Below are 25,049 nucleotides of genomic sequence, written 5' to 3'. Positions count from 1 at the left end.
TAATCTCCCTAGATACAGTCAAAGAATGTGGAATCTGATGGGCTTCAGATCGTTCTAAATTGTTCATCTGAAATAAATGAGAGGAATCTGCAGGCTGCTAGATGCTGGTAGATGCTACCATCTGGTGGTATTTTTTTTTTTTTTTTAATCAGTGAATTCGAACAAGTTATTCTGTTTTATCAGATTTTTTTAACGCAACAAGGTTAATAGATAATAAGAAATACATTTTTTCTGGCATTATAAACCAATTACACCTTATAACAAAGTGTATAATCTCCTCACAGTCAGATGTCTGCAGATATCGAGTAGCTAGACTAACCTAAAGGCTATCACTGATACCTTCCTGAATACTACCACAAAACGAATATTTAATTTGTAATACATGACGCAAAATGTACAGTCACATGCAGACAAAGACAATTAAGGACACTAAGACAAAGATGCTTCAGATTGTAGTTCACATTCACAAGTTCATATTATTTTGGTCTGAACCACGCAATGTGCGCGTCTGTCTAATCGATGCGCTCTGCCATCCTCTGCGGTGCCTGAGTTCGATGCGCTCTGTTATCATCCCTGCAGGTCGATTGCGGAAGCTGCACGAATGCGATTTGATATGTCTGTTTGCTAACCTGAAGGTTTGGAGGAATAACTGAAGTCAGCTGATTAAACATTGTTAATCGATTCATAACAGTGAAGTACGCCAAGGTGAGGCAACTAATGACAAATTCAGTTACTTAAAACTAATAGGATATCCACTTTACAGCTCAGGTACACTGCCGTCTTTATAAGTGATATTGTAGCACTTGCAAATAACCGAAAAACATCATGCATTTTCCTTTTCTTTATAGAAAATTGCCTATATGAACGACTAGAACATTTAATGGGACAAGTTCTGTGTTTGTCATAATAAGTCACTTAGTTACAGGTTTATTTGAAATGTTGACAAATACGAAAATGCTAATACCGGTTCCAGGAAATGCCAACAACATGATTCTTATACTGTTGTTAAGCTTTTTTCGATTTCAATATAGATACATACATGCACATACAAAAACGTATATTAAAGGCACACATTACGGGCAGAAAACATAGGTCATCTGGGAGTATTTTGGAACAGGACCTAGAAAGTCGTCCTAAAATATTTGAATGAAGAGGATAATTGCTTTCAGTGAATATGACATTCAGCAGATGGCACTAAAAAAAATAAAGGTTTTTATTTCCCACGCTAAAATGCATGCAAAACAAACTAATAACATTTTAATATCTAGAATAATTGTGGTAAAATGTCCATTTACAAATTTGAATAGAAGGCCTATCCAATAATATTATATTCATATCGGTAAGATTTTAAGCTGACTGCACATGTGACCCTGTGTGTAATACATTAAGAACCAATCTCTTACACTGAAATGTTTTTAAAGGACCAAAACTGCTAATGTCACAGGTTTGCCTAAATGGCCGTGTGCTGTTCATTGACAGGCAGGATGCTGTCTGGAGCTGTGGCGTCCCCAGAGCCGTCACAGGGCGTTACTGTGGCAGGAGAGCGGGCAGAGCTGGCAGAGCTGCCCCAGAAGGATGTAGGGGTCTCGGAGCTGTCTGAATATACCAGCCCCAAAGTATTAACCTTCGACCTCTTCAATATGGTTATCTCCTACAAGAGGATGGGGATCTTCCTGGAGCCTCTGACCGATACCTGGGAGCTGATGAAGTACATTCTGAGGTAAGCAAGATGGCAGATTGAAAGGAGTAATTTAAAAAGTTTAAAGAGGTGCTGCTGTATAATGTTTTGTTTCTCCCCTGGCATTGTATATCTCTAGGTGGAAGATGCCTGTTTGTTCGCTGCTCTGCTGTATCTTGCTCAACATCCTCTTTCTTACCTTGAGTGAAGGTGAGACAGTTGCACATCAGATATGTAGTAGCTTTATCTTGCATGCCTTTGGACCTTTTTTTAAGAAAGAGAATTGGAGGTCATCCGAGTTGTACTTGAGCTGCAGTTATGGTGTGCACATAAATCATGATAAAGCACAATTAAAATCTGATGAAACCTGAAAGCTACTTATTGGTAAAGGGCATCTGGGCACGTCTCTTGCAGTGGCCTGGTTTTCCCTGTGCCTCCTGGGTATCTCCACCCCAGCTGCTCTGGGTTACCTTCAGGACTGTTCCCAGGACAAGGCCCCCGAGCCGGCACTGCAGAGGAAGAGACACCATGCGGTGCAGAAACGAGATCTGCAGACTGTACACCTGTCCAGACAGGAGGCCATGCTGGAGGTCAAGGGCCTGTGAGTACACTGCCCTGTCCCACTGTCTCTGTTAACTCTTGGAGATGTGTAAGTGGGGTGTGTATTTTGGGTGTGCAGTGTGTTCACAGTTACAGGGCTATTGTCAATGCAGGTTGGTGCAGCTGGATGAGATCCTGTCCCAAGCCTGTCAGTCAGCAGAGTCCATGTACAGAGTACTTTACTGGGAGGACCACAGCGCCTCCTTTCTGTGAGTATTACAATGGCATTGGCTCATGTCCAACTTGAAAAACATAACAGGAAAAATACCAAACATCTTAACATGTAGCCCCTTACACCCAGGTGCTCCATTTTAGACTTATTCTCTCTCTCTCTCTCTGTGCAGGTTTTACGGCGGTCTCCTCACAGGTCTGTGCCTGGTGTATATTGCTCCCCTGTGCTGGGTCCTGGCAGCTGTCAACAGCGCCCTCTTCCTGTGGAACAGAGAGTTCTGTAGAGGTGCGTGTGTCTCTGGTGGCGGGGGGAGTAATCATGTTGTTCACACAATTCTCTACTTTGTACATTATGTCTACATGCAAATGTCCCTCGTGAGACACTTTATTTTATTCATTACTTTGGTAGTTCGCCTTCTTTGTCACCAGGAGGCGCTGGTGTGCTTTCGACGAGTCTGTATTTCATACTGCAGACAGAATTCGTTTGTTCTATTTTACAATCCCCCCTAATTTCCCCATGTAACCGAAGCCCTTACAACATATTCACATTTTGGATATGCTTGCAGTCTATTTGATCCCACATACTACCTTCAAATGACTTGGCTTTTAAGTTATTTTTGGATCTCTGTCCCCTGTATCTGTTGAAGCAATTGCTTCCAGACGTAAGTTTTAAAATTGTCTCTTTTGAATTTTCAAAGTCAAATGATTTTCTCAATGGATACAGACACTGTTTTATTTGGAAGAAGCAGACTGCGGCTTAAAATCCACTTAAACGTCCTCAGATTAGTGTTAATGCAAACTGGGACAGGAAGTTAATGTAGTTACAGCAGATTGTATGGTAATTTGAAGGCTTCAATAGTTTAATAGATGAGATGGTTTGCAGGATCACAGGAGGTCTTGCTCAATTTCTCTCTCATGTTTCCTTGATCTCGGGTCCATGTTTTTATTTTATTTTATTTTGAATGTGGTTGTTTATACATACACAGGTATGCTTGATGATTGCCAGTGCGTGCAACTAGTAGTTCTGGATAAGGACTTTGATGTGGGACTTTGATAAGGACTTTAATTGTTGATGTTTCTGTAGGTTTTTTTTTGTGTGTGTGTTACGAGTATCCAGTGCTTAATTTGCATTAAAACCTCACGCAGTCATCCTCCAACTCTACATTATTGTCGGCAGAAGCGCAAAATAAATGAATGGAGATGCTGCAGAGAACACAGACATGAACAATTTGCACGGAGTTGTGTTTCTATTAACCTAAACGGTGTCCATTTCCCCCATTGCTCCTTCCATTCTGGTCCATAGGCTAATTACATTTGTGATTTGGGGAATGTTCCTCTCCAACGAGACTCTCTGGAAAGCAGATTCGGGGAGCAGGAAAACCCTGAATGGTTCAACAGGTGGAAGGAGACTGTATATTGTTAAAGCCGCTGAGCTTCGTTACCTATGAACCCCCCCACCCCCTTTACTTCAGTAGCCACAGTTTCCTGAACTTGTTTTTTTCTCTTGGGAATTCTTTACAGCTTTTTTCCTGAAGCCAATGATTGACACAGGCATTTGCTATTCTTTCCTCGCTATTGCCCTCTCCTCGCTGGGCTCTGTGAAGCAGATTATAGGCATGGGGTGAGACTTTGTCAGTCCCAGAGGCTCTTGTATCCCAGTGGGTCAGACCTCTGTCTTGTTTCAGGGTTGATGGGGTAATCTTGGAGAAAATAGGTCTTTGGTGTGATTTTTCTTTTTCTAGTTTTAAATCAAATAAAATAGTCAATTTGTTCAGCAGGGTGAAACTACGCATGTAATATGATACGATATGTGTGATAAAGTGGACTAAGCCATAGCAGCAGCATAAGTAGGAGGACAGGATTAGGCCACACATATTGATTTTTATTTATGCTCTCTTTCTTCTCAAGCCACCCAAGGGCTACATGTCATTTCCAGCCCGATGCCAAGACAGGGCCTGGTTGTACCTCTCTGCAGTGCGCTGTGTGATCCAGGCAGGGTATATAACACTGATGGTCTGTGTCCACCCTGCAGTTGTCCTGGAGCTCAAGGAGTTTTTCCATCAGGGCCGGCTCAAACCCACAGAGGAAGAGGCTGAAAACCTGGAGCCAGAACAGCAAGGCTTTGTGGACCGCACTCCAACTCCCACCAGCGTAGAGGTGAGCAGTCCCGGCCAGGGCCAGCCCTCTGTGGGCAGCTCTGCGTGGCACTTTGTAGAATTTGAAATATGACTGTGAAAGCAAAGCACTCTTTATGGTAAATTAGGAAGTAGATGGGTTGACTGCAGCAGTTCTTTGAGCAGAATGGGGATGTATAAATGATTGGGATTTTTACACTTACACTTAAGGAAGAGTTTCTGTCACCGAGAGAGTGCTTGGTGTGGAATTCATTGCTGTATGATGTTGAACCTCTGCTCGGTTTTGCCATTAGTGTCTTAATGTGAGTGGTACAACTTTTGCTGGATTGGCAAGCCTCCCCTTTCGAATGAGTGTGGAGCGTGAAAAAAACCTGGTGTGAGCAGGAACCTCCACTGGGGCTTGATTTACAGCCTGCCACCGCAGCAGCCGTATTAATGGTGTTAGAATTCAAGTGGCGCTCGAGTGAAATCACTTAGTTTAAATAACCTTGCAATTACCTTCCCGCAGCAGGGCAGACCCCAGCACAAGCTCAGCTGGTATTCCCCAGAGGTTGGTGTGTCCTTCCTTCCTGCTGTCCACACCAGCAAACTGGGCAGTAAATAACCAGCATGGGATAGCAGTGGTGGGGCCGGGGGCAGCGCAGTCACACTGTTGGATCGATTGTCTTGCAGCACCCTGAGCACAGAGTAAAATACATTTGTTGCAGCTTTTAAAGCCATTCTAAGAATTCTAGATTTTTTTTTCCTCCTCTCCCTGTATCCAGGATATGGAAATATGGTCCATCAAACAAACGCATTGAGTTAGTTGTCTTACGAACGTCACTCGAACAGGACCTTTCACTGTTACAATAATTATAGTGTTCTGTGCTTTTAAAAACATTGAAACAGTCGAGCAAGGCCTTCCAAACTCCAGTCCTCAAGGAGTGCAGTCTAGCAGGTTTTAGAGGTCTCTTTAAATCATCAACGGTTTTAAGAGTGTGGAGCAGAGTTTAATCGGTTTCAGTTAAGGAAATAATTATTTCAGTAAGGTTGTAAAGTGCTCAGGTGCATGGGAAACCAGACTCTGTATGGGTCTTGAGGACGTTTATTCCCAAACGTCCTAGAAGCCTAACTGAATCTGTGCTGTACATGGTTTTCACCTAAAAGCTGATGAAACGGGCTCTTAAACTAGTCTTCACAAACACACATAAAAAGCAAGATGATTCATTCTTTCAGCTGTTACATGATTGATAGGAGTGTGATTTTGATTAAATCCTTTAAATATGTGACCTAGGTCTCTATCCTGTTGAATTGGAACTCAGAATTTTCCTTAAAACTCTGCCATTTCATAACAACAGTTGTAAATCATAAAGGCCTTCTCATTTCATTTTGGTATTTGAATGTTCTTAATTAGTTCCACATTACTCGATTAAAAGGAGAGAAAGTTAATAGTTTCTGCATCCTTCAAAGTATGTATATCTTCCCTCAAATTATTTCAGGCTTTCTTATTATATCAAAACTTTCTTTGGCTAGAAACTGAAATATTGAGCTGAATCTAGGGAGCTGAGGTTGTGACAACGTTTTCTCTCAAAAAATATACTTTTAATTTGAGTGGTAGTATTGCGGTCTAAGGATTGTCTTTCCACTCTGCAGTGTGGAGACCTACATCACTGATTTGTCAGATAGTTCCCAGTTGGGTTGTTTGTAAATTAGAAGGCATCAAGTTCACATGTGGACATAACAAAAGTTATTAACAGAAAAATATAACAATTACAATCTAATTAGTATTTACTAGCCAAAAAACTTGCCAGGGAAGTTTCCCTCTCAGTTTGTATTTGTGCTCTTTTTATAGCTGGAAAAAGTGTATTCCAGTGTTTGTTTTCAATTACTGTTTATTTTCCCAATGATAATTAGACAGAGCTAAAACTCTTCAGCTGACAACACTTGAAATCCACCCAGATGAAACACAAACATAAACAGACGCACATCCTTCAGAAGCACAACTCTTTCAAGCCAGCAAAGCCTATTGACATTCTGCTGTACCATAGGAATACATACTATGTTGACTGGCTTGATATAGGAGCCCCTATTTGTTTCCAAATATGATGTGAATTACCAAAATTAATTGGGTTAGGCAAATATTTTGATAGCAGTAATTAGATGAGGAGAGACATTTTATTTACAATTATGGAGTGCTTTATTCTGTGATTTTATTTATTTATATTATTGCACGTTTTTATAATATCCAATAATTAATCGGTCTGTATAAATCCTACCAAAATTGGCTCAGCATAGAGACACTTTGCATTTTAAATTCAAAATGTATAGTCCAGTTCCCCTTTGTATTTGATGAAAGCAGAATCACTTTATTTTTCATACATTTTTTTCAAGGAAGAAAGCGTAGATGCTGTTTTCAAATATATATTCATTAAGTTTCTCTCTGGATTTGATGATTCGCAGCCTGCTTGCAATGCAACAGAAGATTTAGTTTACAATATGGCATTTCACACAGCCATTATAGCCATACTCTGGAAAAAAATCACACACGATTCGTATTTTTTGAGGTAGCCCAGGAGCTAAATTATCCTTGGCAAGCTCATTAAAAGACAATGCAGACAGTGTGTGTGTACATTTTATTAGTATTTCTAATAGTTAATTTTTAAAAGTCTTGTAAACATTCCCCTTACAAATTGAGAAAACAGTCGGTCATGGGATTTGGCATATGAGCCAGGCTCGGTTAACACACTAGTCCTTTGAAGAATGTGGTGATGTACTCTGGTTTATTCCAAAGCCTCTTGAGAAGCGTGGTTTCGAAAGAATTTTGCTGGAAGGAGAAATCGGTTTAAACCGTAAATACGTGTTTGCAGCTCAACAAACCCCAGCAGCTGTGCACACTGGGTACACTACAGAAAATGATTGCGCTCTCAGGACCCACACCAAGGCCAGAGCTGGGATGTAGATGTGTGCAGATGTGCCGCCAGCAGGACTTTGGGCAGATGTGACACCAGGCTGACACTAACATCAGTGAGGCTGACATCTGGAGACCACCAGCAACCAGAAGCCACTGAAGGGAACTGCCATATTCGAGAATTGAGCTTTCCAGTTCAGTAACCGTGGAATCAGTGCGTCTCTGTAACACTGTGTGAATGCGGCTAGTGCTCAGAGACTTTGCAAAGCTGTTTTCAAACCAACATTTTAATTAGTACCACTTTGGCCAAAATGATTGACTTGAAGAATGTGTAGCTTGCTGTTGAGAGTGTGCAGCGATGGAGCAAGTTATTGATTAGACCGTGGTCAGAGCTGAATGATTGGAAGGACAATTGCTTCTGGTTTATGTAGCCTGGTCTGCTTGTTTGTCCGTATGCAGGATTTCTCGCCCGGGAGCGTCGAGGAAGCGGAGGAGGCCGAGCCCGACGATGAGTTTAAAGATGCGATCGAGGTGAGAGCATGTTGTACACGACAGTGCCTCATCCATACCCCACCCTAAATCACAGGCAGAGACATTGTCGTCCAGCCCACACACCAGTTTTGAGTCATTTCAACACTTGCAGAAACACACGCATATTTGTGAGAATTCAGGTCAGGTTAGGGATGAGACTTTGGTCTTTGCAGAGCAGCTGGTGGGGAGACTGTGTGTGTGGCCCTCTGCAGAGGTACCTGTGTCTGGCAGTGGGTACTGCAGGTGGGTGTGTGCTGCCTGGTCCAGGTGCTGACAGCCTAGCGCGTGTATTTCATGTCCAGCTGAGAAACCCCCTCCCAGCCAGCTGTCTGCACAATGCATAAGAGTCTCGCAGGCCAGAACAAACACTCTCCACTGCAGCTCCCCAGAGGAGTGGGAGGGAGGAGAAGATCCCAGAGACACACACACACACACACACACACACACACACACACTCCAACAACAAGAGAAGAGAGAGTGGTGGTCTTTTTGTAAGACTATTATATTTGAATTAGATTAGTTTTACAATAGTCCGATTATGGCTGTGTACTCTGAATCCAGGTTTTGTTTATATAATGTAGTTTCATGTTGCGACATTTTATTTTTCTAAGAATACAAAGAATGGTCTTATTGTCTGTGTGATACATACCCTCTGAGTGTTCGCTGAGAAATCACTGATGTTTAAAGACTGCCCTTCTAAATATAGGTTTTTAATCGGAACAGACAATAACCTATACATTCAAACAGAAACCCATATCACCTCTACTAATGTCTGCTTTACGTTGCTTTGCTCACCGAGGAACCGCCTGTGATTCTGCCGGTAAGTATTCATCTGTCCCCCTAGTGAGAGAGAAAAATATGTAGAAGGCTGTGAAACGATGCACATTAAACACATTAGATCTCATTCCAAGGATTATAGCTTGCAGAAACAATTGAGAATGCATTCTATTTTTCCCTTTGTATGCAATGTGGCTCCAAATGAAAGGAGAGCCAAAGAATGTGTGAGTCTTTCTGACAGCAGATGATTTGGGAAATTGTTGAACTCAAAATTGGAAAAATAGCAGAAGCTGATGTTATTACCCAATTTTTGAAGTGAGACTCCCCATTAAAAACGGACTAGGAAGCTACAACAAAGAAGGAGTTGAAGCCACTGTGTGATTACTTACCTTTTTGTACAGTGGGTGTTCTTTTTATCTCAAGACCATTAAAACAGACAGCAATCTACCTAATCTGTATATAATGATCATTGAGCTCCTTTTTTAACATTACAAACTGTATTTTATTGCCTGGATTTGGTTCAGCATTACTAAACATTATTAATACAAATGCAGATAATGTACTGATCTCTGCTTTTTTTAAGTAACATGTTTTTTTCATATCATGCTCTTGCAGATTTTACATTCCTTATTTGTTACGATTTTAACGATTTCTTTCTCCCATTTTATGATTTGTATGCACAGGGATTGGTAGCATGCCAGTAGCATAGTTGAGAGAGAAAAAAGTTTGCATGCTCTTTGCAAGTTCCAATTCATATTTATTTTATTAATAGAACATTTCCTTAAGTGAAAATAAAATATGAACGGGATGATTAGACACTTTACTAGGGATCAGATATTGCATTCATTTATTTTTCAAAAGGGTTTTGCCCATCCTCTAGGTAAAAGGTAATCCTTTAATGTATGGTACATTATATATACAACCACTTACATCATAGAAAAAGGTTTTTCAGTATCTCTTTATGGAGAATAATTAACAGGAAAAAAAAGTCTTGTATGTGGGCTTACTTTTGTATTTTATTTTGCTATGCTTTCCAAGGAGACACCACTGGCCTTGATGGTAAGTCCCCATGTTCCTTCTGGAAATGGGATGCAATAGGGGAGAGGGAAAATGGAGAAGGTTTGCAATCAACTAAGGTGGGGAACATTACTCTTCACATTCCTATACACAGATATAGCTGGAAACACTTCTGTTTTGCTTGTCAGGTCATCTAAAAGCCCTGTGTTGTTAGGGTTGTGTTTATCAATAGTCTATTGGTGGTACACACGTTGGTTTCTATATGGTGGCTCATACTGTTTCTACTATGGTATGTGAGCCTCTAAATGAGGCAGTATGTCCCAGTGCCCTTCGCAGCCTTTCAGCTATACCTACAGGGGGTTATTTATGCTGGTGTAAAGTGATAGCTCTGTGTCTGGCTGTTGGGAGCAGGTAATGAGTTTCCCAGCTACCTCAGGGGACCGTAGACCACAATGCTGATCAGGGCCCCCAGCACTAGATGAATTATCGTCCCTCTTATTTATGTAGGTGAGATCTGCCTGTTTGCTGAGGTATTTCTGGTGACAGATATCCCATTTGCTTTGTTTGTATATTGAGGTTTCACTAAAAACAACAGAGCTTCAAGTCCATTTGAATCCATCAACTGTTAAATGCTTATAATGGCATATGAGTCTCATCTGGTATTTTGCTTGCAAATGTACTACTTTGTCAGCCTTGTTGCCCCTGGTGGTTCAAGGAGGTAGGATGGGGGAATGTCCTGCTTTAGATTAGTTTGGCACTCTTCAGACTGACGGAAACAAATATTCCTTTTGTCCTAACTGTATGAAGATCGTTGTTGTTAGCAAATGGGTGAAGAAGTAGAAGATTGTCACACAATAAGGACATTGCTGGCCCAATTGGATATTCTGAGGTATAGATATTGTCTGAAGATCATAGATGCATTATTGGAGATAATTTGGAATTGATTTGGAAAAACTTATGATCTTATGCTGTTCAGTTTGTAATTAACTGGTTAATAACCTGGGTTGAGCTATTCCTGTCATGAACTATGAGCCCTGCTTGAGGAGTGTTCTGAACTGTGTTCACTGTCTCTGGTAGGAGGAGGATGAAGTCCCAGTAGGTGCTGCTGACTTTGACCTGGTCTCTGACAACGGCCTCCTGAGCCGGAACGAGCCCATCCGCAGCAAGGTGTCCAAACTAACAGAGAAACTTCGTAAGCGCTACCCCACCAACAACTGTGGTATGTATGGTGTAAAAACATTTCACACTACCAGCTCCAGCCTATTATTCATGCTGCCATTTGACCCCTGTATCCCAGTAACTCCCTATCTATTAATTCTGCCTCCCAGTTGTTATTTAAAATGTTTTATTTCAAATCAAGCTTCACTTTCTTCTAGTACTTTCACTTTAAGCTCAAGGTCACACTGTCCCTCATATAAACCTATGGTAGCAGTAGGCTTCATAGCTTTTTAAAGTAGTCACTTTATTATGTGTGCTGGCCGATCAGTTCCATTCCCTTCTAGAGTTACGGCATGTATTCTGATTCATGGAAATATTATGAAATACCTTTAAAAATCCTAATCTAATTTAAAAAACTATAACTAAATTCAGTTTTAAAAATTCAAGTGCACAGAATCTGAAAGATTTTTGTTTCCTCCTTGAACTTGAACATAAGCCAAATATGCAGTAGGAGGCTTTTAGAAGTCAGATCTCTTAACCTTTCCCTTTCTGCTGCTTCAGAGAGCACAGTCCTCATGAAGAATGCAGTATTGGAGGGGACAGAGCAGGCAGCAACTTATCTTTTTACCTTCGGGAAATTCGATTTGTCATCCCATTTAGCTTAACAAATGAGTTAGGACGCAATGGTCATTAGATCAGGTTTCAGCATGAGTCGTGTACAAAGAGATATCCAGCTATGGCAGACAGGTTGTGTGGCTGGGAGAACTGAGCTTTGGAGATATCATGTTGACATCATCCCTCACTTTTCTTTAGATATAAGAATCAAGCGCCCACAAATCTGAAACTCTATTACCTTTGTCTGAGAACTTCTATAGCTTTGTAAAATGCGCTCATAATAGACATCTATACCATGGATATGTGCTCAAGATATTTATTATATACTGTTATTGGAGTTGGAGGAAATTCACATGCTTTCTTCTCTGGCCATGTAGCCATGAGCTAACATGCTTTTTAGTTGACATAAAACATGTCAGTGGGCACCTGAGCAGATGGTATCATAGTGGACTGGAATCTGAGCACCCCTATTTCAGCCTCTGATTGGGTACTTCCTCCAGGGTAATTTCCTGCTGGGTGAAAATGATATTTCTGCTGTTGTGCTGAGTGGCCACATGAACAAAAATGGTTTCTCCTGCTGAACATATGAATTAAAATAAAACATTTTTTTTAAATACGTGTACATTGTTCAAATATTCATCCAATGGCATTTTGATGCTGAGGGTTACAAGTGGAAATTCCTAGCCAGTGTAGTCCCACCGAGCACAGCCCAGCAGAGGTCAGCGTTGCACAGGAGAAAGCAGATGTGGCAGCTGGTACAGTTGACCCCTTTGTGCCATGCTGTGTTAGTGCCTGCTTAACTGTTATGTATGTCTGGGGTGGCACCCTTTCCTGTAGCTCTAAATGAGTCTCTTCCACACGGAGATGGTTGTTCATTTCCGAACAAACTCAATTGGTAGGCTATTGAATATTATACTGGAAGATGCTGGAGTCTTTTTTTTTTTTACATGACTGATTTGAATCTCGGAATTTCTGTAAACAAACTACCAAATGCAATGTGATCACCTTGATTTCAGTATATAGAGTTATGCACTCATGTTACACAAACCTCTACCGTACCGTTTTTCTGCCTAAGTGTGCATGGATGTGAACCAACTCCCAACATGAATGGCCCGCGCTGTGCAGTCTGATAAAGTACATACATGACTCATCTTTGAAACAATACAATCAGTAGGCAGCAGGGAATTTGTTTTAAATTTAGTAGTGAACATGAGCGTGTGAATCTGGCACTTGACGTTTAACTGATGAGAAGTGCAATTCTCAAAGCAGAACAAGTCTCTAAAGGGAAACGACTAATCATGCTGTGCGTTTTGAATTTGGCATAACCATGATGTCATTTTCTCAGCTTCAGCCCCTCGGTGAGCTCAGATCGTTCTGAGAAGGTAGTTGTTCCCCAGAGACCAGGCGATTGATTGACTTCAACATAAACCGTTTTGATACCACACACGTGGAGAACTGGTGACAGTGTTGTTGGCATTCCAGAGCAGTTGTCTTTGCAGTATATTCACAGCGAACGCATCTTACACAGATGTGATCAGCACGGAAGCATCGATGCATTTAAATTTTTGAACCTATCCAGCGTCACATTTTAAATGACAGTAAGTCAGTTAGTTTTGCAATGGAAAATATGCCCTCCTCTTTTTATTCAGATTTCTGTAGGAAGATTATTAGGGGCTGCTCAACTTTCCATTGCAGGATTTTATAAAAATCAGATTTTACTCAAGAAGTGAAATAATCAGGTGCTTAAAGTGTGTTCCTTAGCCAAGAAGGAGATGTACTGAAGCATTAGGGAATGAAAACCTTTGGTCAGATGACCGAAAACATTCTTACCACTGTTGGGTTTTATTTCTGTGTATTTAGGACAGGATTTGACAGAATTCCATGAAGGAATGGGTAGAAGAACTCAGTCTGTAATGGTCTTTAAATAGTCATTAGGCCGTAATAACTGCTGTTCAACCTCTGTGGCTTTAGGTTTGTAGAGCTTAAATGATGCATGGCCTCAATGAGTGGAAAATGCAATGCCACGACTGTTGGGAAGTACTCTACAGCTTCTTAAGGCGGCAGCTAAGAAAACTGATGTGTAATAAATCTCATACTTAACTACCAGAGTGGATGAACAAAGGGAGGAAACCTATAATCAGTCTGTCTGTATATATTAAATTAAAATTCATCTGTGTGGAACTGATTCTTTGAGGGATAAATCTCTCATAGAGATAATGTCTGAAACGCTCCACATGGAAAAATTAAGATATGCAAGGAGATGAGATTAGTAAACAGTGCACAATGTAAATACCAGACTATTTAAACTGCTGTGTGAGGTGCAGTATTTGAATGTATTACTCATAAAAACAGTGAAGAACAGCACCTCAATGTGCCATTCCATATCTGCAGGTCTTGTGAGTGGGCAACACTTCAAGGAAAATAGAGCAGGATGTTTTGCAGTAATAATGTGGCCTCCCAATTCTTTAGCTTTGACCTTTTATTGACCCTTACTTGCTCATCAAAAAGTTTAATAATTGCTGGAAGACGCACAAAGAGGATTAAAATTCCTCTGTTACCATGAACTTTACCCCCTGGCCCCCCTCAGCCTGTATTCTGTTGGGAGAGTTGAGAAAGAGGGGTGGGCCTGCTGCTGAGAGGGCGGGGGGATCCCCCATGAGCAGCACAGCCCGTGTTCCCGTAGACTGGGAGACTTGACCTGGTGGAGCTCACATGGGACTAAACTGCGCTAATAAGATTTATCCAAAGATGTTTTCCAGCCAATTCAAATTCGCCCACAGGTGTATGCAAAACAGTCAGTCTAGAGTATTTTTTCCAGTGTGGAGCTCTGACCTGCATGGTGTTCTGCATTGGTCATACAGCATTTTTTATGGTCATGCTTTCTGTCATTACTGTACCAGAGTCCTTGCAGCAAGTGGGGGACAGTAGAAGATGGGGCCATTAGTTCAGGAATGATTAACCTGGTTATTATCAGATGCTGTGGCTACACAAAGCTGTTACATGTATTCCATAATCACAGAGCGATAGCGAGCCCATTCACACAAAAGTCCAGGAGCTCTAATGTGGCTGCCCTGCGTAGATAAAGGATTGATTTGACTCGTCAAATGCACTCAATCATGTGGGATTAGAGTCCAGTGGGCAGGGAGGTCCTAAGTATGCCAAATGCAGCAGAGTTCTGAAAGCCTGTTCTTTTACTCTGCAGTACAAACCATGTTAAAATCAGTTCCTACAGACAATAATATAAGGGAAATGAATAAATACATATCATAAACAATTTGCATTTATAATGTCCGTAGATTGCTCTTTTTCCAGGTTGTACCAAGACAGCAGTGCTTATTAATTAGAGGCAAGTTTCATCTGCTGCTGAGTTGTTTGTAAGATAAATAAAGTGCTGAGAGTCCTTGTTCCTTATAGTTTTACGCCTGTGTAAATAAAAGTCAATGTTATTGTGTTCCTCCAGCCTGGTTTTAAGAGCCAAAGAGTTTTTTCTACTTAATTCTGTAATTTAATAATTATTCCTTAAACTGTTCTATTTTAACACTTTGCCATGGTCTAAAACTGAATAATTTTAAGACATCTATAAAACTTTATGTCCCTTGTCCCCCGAGGGCCATAGTTAAGTGACATTATTTTATATTCAAATCACACTACATCATAGTCCAATATGTCTGATTACAGTTGTTGTTGGAAAGACAGTTTTCAGTTCAGGGCCATAGTGAGAGACGGGGCCTTAAGAGGGACGTGGTGAGGAACTGGGGAGCGCTCTCGCCTAGTAGGGTAATAGGCTCTGCGTTTATTTTTGCAGTCAAAGACTCAGACTTATGAACCAGGGTATAGTGTGTCTGAAACATTTAATGTTATCCCAGGTAACCTGTAACCATATTCACATGACTACATATGAGCTCACTGTAAATATACATTTATGAACACAGTGCAAACATACATTCATGTTAGATGGGCAAGCATGATACCTTATCTGCACAAACACTGAACACAGCACTGCAACGTTTTCTGACAGAAATCCAATAAAACTGTCGTTACTGTGAATTAGTCAGGTATTACTGCTTACTCAACTACAAATACTTCCCTAGAAGTCTTACAAAGTATGCTTTCCTAATGATGTTGCGTAAAGAGGGTTACTCATTACACAACTGTCTTGGATGAATGAGTTGCATGCCGCTTCTTTGAATCCATGGCACTAAAGTTATTAGGTCTAATCAAGCCTGTTTGTAAACGTCAAGCTCTAACGCCGACTCTGAGGGCCTGTCATCCACTCTTCCCAGAATGATCAATATCTCCCACGGGGCGTGTTTGAGTCAGTGTTAAATCCTGCAGTAATCCTTGAACTCCCAACCTCTCTGATATGAGCTTCCAATAACAATCACTGCTTCTGTCTCTGTCTAAATGGGACTAAGTAGCTGATAATACGATGAATTGAAATAGGGGAAGTGAAAAGGGAAAGAATTTTCTCAGGTTGATAATATCATTGAATAGTTGTATCTCATCATGAAGAATCATGATGTTCTCATTTATTTTACTAACTGGAGAGGTTGATATGAAGACCACTTAGTCACCGGTGTCTGTCAGCTTTAAGCCACTTGGACATTAGGGTATTAGCCTAATTCCAGACTGTTTAATCACCTATCAGCACTACATTCCTAGAACATTGTGAACCAAAGTAAAATTATTTTAAAGCTTTAGTATAATTTATGTGGTGTCTCATAGTCAAACATGGTGTAATAGATGTTTGCACTGTGTTCATTGGGAAATCAACAACAGTTCCTATATTCTGTAATGTTACTAGAGCCCTCTATCAGTAACAGTCCATGTAGCATTGTGATTGTTAGAATAATGGTTGAGATGGTTTGAAATCTAACCTAGAATAGATTACATAAAAAACATGTTTGACCACCTATTTCTTAGAATTGAAGTATTTATTTGTGTAAATGCTTCGGAGCAGAGAAGTTGGCCTTTTTCATTCAGGCACAGTTGTGTGATGTGGAGTTGAGCTTCAGTACAGCATGGACATGTTTACATACCCCTTCTAGTATATAGTATACCCCTTCCATATAATTAATAAAGATGAAGAATGGCCTCGCGGGTCAAATCACTTGAGGGTCCGATTCAACAGACACAGTATATCTGGCCAAGACAAATATTCTTCACAAGGTTTGCTTAATTGAAAAACCCACATCTAGTTCAGTTTTTAAGAATGATCTAGATGTGCTATAAGGTATATGAAATAGGGTAGCTGATTTAGATCAGTTGTTTGATGACTTCCTAATCGGGTGTGCTGTGCTTGTTGACGAGACCTTTCCTCACACTGACTGCTTCTGTTGGAGAGAAACCGCACAAGAAGCCGAGTAGGAATCTGCTTTTTTCAGGCAAACCTTTTGGAGAGCTGTTAATCTGACTCAGCACGGCACCATTATGAACTCAGCCTTGTGGTGTCATCATGTGAGTAAAGGATGTTTGGACCATGATAGGTCAAAATGTAAAAACAAGTAAATAAGCGATCGAAGTAATTCATAAAATCTGTCTCCCCAAAAAATGAAAAAAACAAAAGGTGACTTCAAAATGTTTTGTATTTCATATGAAGGCTGAAAGGGGCCTTATATGGTTAAGAAAGATATTCATTCCACTGTTATGTAATATTCAACACATACAATAGGGTTGTAGGAACCCGAGCTGAGTGCTGGGTAGCAAGGGGGGGTGTTTTGATGAAGTAGCTTTGTTGTTTCTGGGTTCCTCCTGCCAATTAGTTCCATTCTGTGGTCAACACTGGCAGATAGTCGAGGTTGTGAGGGGCTGGTTCTGACAGGTTAACACTCTATTTGCGAAAAAAAACCTCTTTGCAGGTGTGAAATGTGAAAAATAAAGTTTTTATAGAGTTGCCCGTCTTGTAATACACTGTATGAACCAATTCCAGTTGCCTTCTTTCTGAGGCCTACAGCAACACGGAGAGGGCTGGGCTCAGTCTCTTGTATAGATCAGTGAGATAGGGCCTGGGACTAATAGTCTCTTTAACTCCCATTCTCTTCTCTTGAGCTCTGATTCTAAACCGAACACTCTCAATAAACCTCAGTTGCCACGGTATCTGTGTCTTCCTCTTCTGCAAAATTGACTGATAAGAAAACTATATTTTTAGGTAATCATTTGTTTTCTGCAGCATTAAATTAGCCTCTAGCACAATTGCAATAGCAACTCTCCTTCCACAGAGACAGAACTGAGAAGAAAGCGGTCTCAGAGACGAGGTCTTCTTTACTTCTTAACGTATTACCGTGTCAGTCTGATAAAGTGCCCCTGCCGGTCTCTCTGTGCCTTTATTTTGGGAGGGGAGGTGGTGGTGGTGGTGGGGAGGGTCTCAGGCCGCAGGCAGTGTGTCTTCAAAGGAGTCAGCCTGTCAGACCGATGGGATTCTTGTTAGCTCACTGACGCAAGTGTAGACCAGATGATTAATGATATATAAAAGGGACAGGTAAAACAATCGAGAGTAATTTATACATTCTATGTGCAGCCATAGGTCACCTTACATAAAACAGACCTAAATTATGAGAGCTTTGTTTAACTTCAGCCTGGGGTTGAAGACATGGAGAGTTAAAGCCAGCAGGTGGATGGTTAGTAACACTAGGTGACTTGGGAAGAAAACATTTGCATGGCTTCGTTTTCAGGGAGCAGAATCTGTGCAAAGAAGGGGGTCTTCTTGAAGAATTGACTGTGGATGTCTTAGACTAGACTGGCCTCCATATAATAAAGACCATCATTCATAAAATGTCTTCTGTAATGCATGAGTCCATTTTTTTTTCAATGACCTAATGAGCTAATGGGGTATATTTTGGCTGGCTCTCATATCTTGTGTGTAGCCAAAATAACATCGAACTTGACAGCCACCATAATTTAATGCTTTTCATGTTGTGGCATAGGGGGATAAATAGATGTTTTAAGAAAAATCTTTGCCAATATATGTGTGCTAAGAAAGAGTTGAAGATTGTGCACTGGCCCTGAAATATGATAACTTTTAAAAAGTGTATGAATTGAGTATAGAATGCTCTCTTCTGTCACCTCAAATGGCTGTGTGAGTTCTGGGTTTGCTCAGTAAGCATGATAAATTCTGTGCAAAACTTGCCTGCTGAAAAGGTTCATTTTAGGTAGATATACTGTGGTTAGAAGAGTGGTTGAGTACGAATGGAGGAAGGACAGATGAATGGCTGGGTTTTCATAGCTGCTCAGTAAGTGAAGCTCGTGGCATGCCTCATCAGAGGTGGCACAAGCTGGTGAAACATGCCTTGGATTTGTGGTAGACGAGTCCTGGCAGTTGGAAGTAAAGGGACATGTTTTGCACGGTGCATGAGAGGATTAAAACATGTAAACTGGTTCAAAACCACTGATCACTGAATGGCTCTCTGTGCTGGGGACTGTGTTTTAAAATCCAGACACTTTGAGTCAGTCTTAAGCCACTGAGTCACTGGACCTCTGCCCCCATCAGCGTTTACCCCGAGGATGTGGTCACTCTCCTGGAATTCTCCAGTGATGACTCTCAGGGGCCAGGGCCTTTTCTGGAACTCATAGTTCATTGTCCACTGTGGTCAGCCCACTCCCCCAACCCCCTTTTCCAACACACACACTTTCCCTCTCACTGCTCTGGAAGCTAGGCTTGCAAAAAGCTGGCACAACCTTCAGCCATCATTTCCAGCACCATATTGTGTTGAATTCTGACCTGGAAAAGGCCCTTCCTAGACCAATGTGTTTACCAGTTTCAAATAAGGAAAGAATAGCTTTCATATTTAGAATGTAGCGGGAACCATTAAATCCACATGATTTCATTTAACTTGACGGCTCCTTGTACTTTGTTATTAAAAGTGATAGTTCTAGAATACAAATAAGTATTGCAAAATTCCGCCAGATCTGTGAAATCACTTAAACAGTCCTCTTTCTCCTTGCCAGGTAACTGCTCCAGCTGCAATGCCGTCTTCTCTGTGCTGAAGAAGAGGGTGAGCTGTACACTTTCATGTACAGATTTTAATGAATACTCTTAGGGAGCTTGTGAAAGCCATCAGTATAATGAGATTGTGCAATGTGGCTTGAATTCTGAAAACAGAATGGCTTGGCACAGATGAGACAATACCCAATGTGCAGATGTTGTTTCCTAACCCCCATAATTCCTTCTTTGAATAGGGATGTCTATGCACAGACTCCAATTTGATGAGATGTCATTTATCAAACTGAAAAAATAATTTCAATTAATTTTGTTACCTGTACACAATTTCAAGATTGTATGAAGTGCCAGGCGCAGATTGTCAGTGCTCTTTAAACCTAGGCTTTTGTCTTATATATGTAATATAACCATTGCTTCATTGCTTAAATGTTTTATCGTGTCCCAAAAGAGGTTGCCTTTCACGTGTCTCTTAGAACAATACCTCTGCGTCTGGCCATCTGTAAGGACGCTCTGCTTATTGGGATTTATTTATTTAGGAAAAAATACAATTTGAAATCAAAATGCAAAACTCAGACAATTTGTTGTTCTCATCGTACAAAAATGCTGAGTCAGTCCCTGGTGCCGGTGAGGTTACACATTGTGCTGGGAAGGACCTGGTACTGATTGTGTGTTTGTGTTTCAGAGGAGTTGCAGTAACTGTGGGAACAGCTTCTGTTCGCGGTGTTGCTCTTATAAAGTGCCCAAGTCCTGCATGGGCGCTACAGGTAAGTGACTGAACATAGGACTCAAAAATCAATGCAGTGTGATGCCCCTGCTTTAACTCGACTAACTTGATATGAAGTGTTGAAACTAAAGGTTTATCAGATGTTTTTGGAATGGGTTTGGAAAGAGCTGTACTTCCAGAATAATTGATATACAGTGTCCATACTGAGCTGTAGCCTGTGGATTAGCGCCTGCTGTGATGACTGAGCAGTTTCAGTCTGTTCCACGGATTTTGATTGATGGTTTGGTTCTGTTTTCAGCTCCCGAGGCCCAGAGAGAGACCGTGTTTGTTTGCAGCACATGCTACCTGGCCCTCAGCAAGAAAGACTAGGTGTCACTCCTCCTCCTCCTCCTCTCCTTTCTTCCTTCCAAGTCTCCATCCTTCTGTCCCTCTCTCTTTCCAATTTGAGTCAGTGTCTGGAGGACATGTGCCCACTGAACTCCCAGAGGACCGTAACTGCCCCCTCTCTTGCTGGGTGTCTGCAGGCCAGCCTCCCTACCAAAGAGATGCCTCCTCCATTCCTCCAAACCTATTACTGGTGCATAAGTCATGAACATATGCCAACTTCAGCTCCCAACAGATGAAGATGTAGTTTGCCAATGTGTTTGAAGGATTTTCTGTTTTTCCCCTTCAAGATTTCATAATTGACTGTTTGATCTCATGGACGAGATCCCAATTTTTTCTCTGTGAAAGTTTCCAGTAACTATCCTGTTTTTATTCAGTGTTGTAGCACATGAGGGATTGGGGGAGGCTGGAGGTTCAGTCAATGGGGAACAATGCGGGGAAAGCAACCTGTGAGTCATTGCTATCCTGATTAGTATTGGTAGATTTAGCCAGAGGGTCAGGCATGACCATATACACCCCCACCCTCACACGCACAGACACATTTAATTGCACTGAACATGAATGTAATTAGAGAAAACACCACTCAGTATAGTGAACAAGGAAAGCATGTTTGTGCTTTCTTTGTTTACTTCATGCCAATATTTAAGTGTCAGGCTAATTGAAACCAGCATTTGCTTCTTCTACTTGTTGTGAAAACTACTGTTTCAAATGCAGCAGTGCATTGACACACTCTCGCATGAAGAGTGTGATTTTTATCTAAAACAGGTAACTGGAGATAACTGATACTCTTGGTTATTTTTTTCTTTGATCACATTTGGAAATATTGTTACCCAAGTAGCAACTGTAGATGTTTTTTGCGCTTTCTAGTTTAACATGTTTTTCAATTGAGTTACCTTTGATACCAGGAAGAGATTTTCTTGTGTCTGTTGCTACCTCAAAGTAGAGGTAACATTCATCCAGAGCCTGCAACTGACTTTCTCAAGGCCAAGCAGTCTTTGTTGAATGGAAGCAAAATCTGCTCGGTGTCAGAGTACAAAAAGATGAAACACACACCAATAAAGTCCATTGAAAGTGTAATATGCAGAGGCCTCCCACATCCTGAGAGGCCCACAGATTTGGGCGAAGCCAGTATAATGACTTAGAAACTTATTTATCACTTTAAAAATGTATTCTTTCTTTTCATCTCTGTGAGAATATGACCACACGAAGCCTGTAGTGAAGACGGTATCACTGCCAGGGATCATTATGGTAGAGGTTTGGCATAACGGAAGGCCCTCGGAAAAGAAAAAGCTCACATTAATGTACAATGGAAATATCAAGTGATGCAACCAGGCTTTTCAATGTAGGATCTTGCACACTTCATTTGTATATATCTATATTTTAGCATTACACAAAAAGACTCTTTTTGTTTGATTTGATTTTGTTTCCACATAAACACTTAATGTAGCAGATCCTATCTCCCTGCTGTTTGAGGTGGCTCCCTGAGAGTCTGAGAGTGACATTGCAACAGGGAGCTTTTTCTCCAATTGAGGAGACCTGTATCCCTCCTGCTCAGATTGCCTGTGGGAAATGTTAACAAACTGTCAACATCTCAGAAGAATCCCCTCAAGGCTGCACTGATGAAGTTTACAATAAACACACATTTAAAAGAAAAAAAATAATGACAAGGTTGGCATCCAGATTCTTGATTATTTTGGACAGGGGCAGCTTTGGCAGTGTATAATCTGCAAGTGTACTGTTGTGGGAATGTTGTCAATGTTGTGGCCCCTCTCCACCCACCCTCTGAAGCTGCAGTAGAGTTCTCTCCTTCCCTTTGGGTGTTCGCTAGCCTCAGACTATCCAAACAAAGCCCTAATCCAAAACATAGAGCAAAGAATAACAGTCACTGTAGAACATATCCATGTTGCAGTTTTGATTGATTTGTTGATGTTTGTATTTGAAGCAAATCACTCCCGTTGTCCAGAGAAGTTACATTGGCTTTTCTCAACAAATAGACCTTGTGATCTGAAAAGACGGAAGGAATTCTGATCCTGTTTAAAGCCCTGGGCTGAAGACATTGAAGGTGTCCAAGCTGAGGCAAGCACGTTTGTTTTGGAAAAAGTTAACATTTACAGTGTAAAATGTTTGTTTAGGTCAAAATAGGGCATTTGATGCAAACTATGTATTCCACAAGGGTTCGAGCCAACTAAAAAGTATTTTCAGATCATGTAGCGCATTATATACTGTTGTTACATAGAAATGGATCACATATCAGTTATAACGAGTAGGACATATCGATTACTGTGGAAAGTTAAATTACTGGATATACTGTATTTATGCCTCAAGCTGTTACTACGAAAAACGAAAGTTTTGTTTCATAATTTCTGTCAATGTTGATTTTTGTTTGTATTTATTTGAAGTCCTTTTGACTGTAGAAGCTGCCCAATAAATGCAGACAGCAGAGTGACAAAATGTGTCCTTGCAATGTGTTGTTATAATCGGTGCTGAGATGAAACTGTTATCATCACCATTATTTTTCAGAAGAAATGGCCCCCTAAAGGTAAGACATGTTTTTCAAATTAGAGCAGGTGTATTTCTTAAGGCATATAAAGCAAGAATTATATTGTATATTATATATATATTGTCTGGTCTTTACCTAGATGTGTTGGTGAAATTCACATTCTCATTCTATCTGAGCAGGTTATTGTGAGATCCCTAAAATATCATAATAAATAAATATATATTTGATAAAATGAACACACTGATTTAATACTTGTGAGATACTCCATTTATTCCTTGAATGGCTACTATACTTTGCTCTGTAATTATATCTCTGTCCTGTAGCAAAGGTGGTGGTGCCAAAGAGCTAATTACTGTGTCTTTGGCATGGTTGGCAAAGTGCTATGATCTTATCATCAACACCCTGTTTAAAACGCATGCATTATGACATGCTGACGTCAGAACCCATTTGTGTTTTATAACCTAACCTGAAAATAGATCTGCAGTTGTTGGCAGTTGGATTAAACTGAGTCACAGATTCCTTCAGTGTAAGTTATTTCTGCTAAAGTTTGATATTGGCATTCTTATGTATTGGTGCTGTTGGGCTCAGTTTATCAACCAGGCTGGAATTGTTGTGTCTTGCATGTTCCCTATGTTTTTGTCTTTCCCTTGCATACCTTTCTACTGGTGCCTCAATTTCACCTTGCAGATGAAAATTATATCTCCTGAAATTAAAATAAAATGTGCATGGGTAGTTTTTAGGAGTTCCTTAACTACTTTTCCATTTAAAACAGGCCACTGGTGAGTAATTGAAACCGAGGAGTTGTTTCTCTGTGTGTTATGGGTTTATGTCATGTTAGGTCGTAAAGCAGCAGCTTAGTGGCAGAGGAGCATGTAAGGAAAATAAAGGCCATTGCTCTGTTAAATGTGTCAGAAAGTGATCATACTGAAGGAGCAGTAAATGTGAAATATCCCAGAATAATCCCTTTTGAGAGAGATTCGATTGGCAATTGTGCTGTGGAGTTGTGAGACATAGATCAGGAGAACAAGAGGCCATGCAGAGCAATTTGAAACCCGGCAGTGATGTAGGCCAATGACTGCAGCATGTTTTCATTTCCAACCGTTGAAACTGTGACACTTTGCACCGGGCCCTGACAAGGCTGCGTGATTTATGAATCGTCCTGCACAAATATTTAGTCAGGAAACGAGGACTTGAAATGTTTGATAAGAGGTTAAGCCCTCTTTGACTGCTGCGAGCTGGAGAGACATTTGCCTTGGAAAGAGATCACTCTGGAAAGCAACTATAAAAAGTTTCCTGGGTCCTGCAGTGCAGCACTCAAGAAAAAGCTGAATTTATCGTAAATCATTTCAATCTGTGTTGGGATCAGATTTGTCTCTGCTTTGCAGCCACAAAACTTTCAGTATTTCCCCTTTGCTTTTGAATACCAAGCCCGTCCTACATCATTGCAATCCCACAGTAATGCCGTTCAATTGGATTAGACTGTGGCAAGGGCAGACGGAGCCAGACTGAGGCCAGTGGAGATGTGGGCACACGTGTTTCCAATGGGACTCTTCCAGGGAGAGCTGGGAAAGACCGCGATGACAAGTTTATCACCTGGGGTTCCTCTTTAAAAGAGCTTTAGTTTGATCAGATTTTCATCCATGTTATTAGAATAGCTAATTATAGAAGGAGAAGCATTCTGTCCCATTCCATTCACACACACAGTTTACCGCTAACCACGATCTCTCTATAACTCTGAAGTGATACTGGAGTATTTGTGTAACTGTGAAGCCTTTAAATATACACGTCCCTGTCGTAAGAGGCTTTTTGTGACCTTGTTACCCATGATGGCTGACTGAGCACAAATCCAAATTAAGTGTGAGTATGTAAGAGCCTAAAGAAGTTTTGTTTGACTGCTTAACTGAGCTTTCTAGTCATAAACTGCAAGCGGTTTTAT

General features: G+C 40.9%; 1 protein-coding gene across 3 annotated transcripts; it reads left to right on the top strand.

Annotated features, from left to right (window-relative positions):
* The first annotated feature begins 565 nt into the window (after positions 1 to 565).
* Positions 566 to 23,064, top strand: zfyve27 (zinc finger, FYVE domain containing 27). Of its 3 annotated transcripts, XM_066692830.1 has the most exons (14): positions 566 to 705; positions 1,480 to 1,720; positions 1,818 to 1,888; positions 2,093 to 2,279; positions 2,392 to 2,487; positions 2,623 to 2,735; positions 4,482 to 4,606; positions 7,931 to 8,002; positions 8,802 to 8,822; positions 9,818 to 9,838; positions 10,874 to 11,015; positions 19,514 to 19,560; positions 20,188 to 20,269; positions 20,528 to 23,064. In XM_066692830.1, the coding sequence occupies exons 2-14, from the start codon at positions 1,485 to 1,487 to the stop codon at positions 20,596 to 20,598; spliced, it is 1,284 nt and encodes a 427-aa protein (XP_066548927.1). In that variant the 5' UTR covers positions 566 to 705; positions 1,480 to 1,484; the 3' UTR covers positions 20,599 to 23,064. The 3 variants fall into 3 exon arrangements, with proteins under 3 accessions (XP_066548927.1, XP_066548928.1, XP_066548929.1); XM_066692831.1 differs by lacking the exons at positions 8,802 to 8,822; positions 9,818 to 9,838; XM_066692832.1 differs by lacking the exons at positions 7,931 to 8,002; positions 8,802 to 8,822; positions 9,818 to 9,838.
* Positions 23,065 to 25,049: the final 1,985 nt, after the last annotated feature.

This window comes from Amia ocellicauda, chromosome 20 (assembly GCF_036373705.1).
Source record: "Amia ocellicauda isolate fAmiCal2 chromosome 20, fAmiCal2.hap1, whole genome shotgun sequence".
Taxonomy (NCBI): Eukaryota; Metazoa; Chordata; class Actinopteri; order Amiiformes; family Amiidae; genus Amia; species Amia ocellicauda.
The sequence above is the reverse complement of the archived record's forward strand: the minus strand, read 5'-3'. Positions and strand labels throughout refer to the sequence as shown.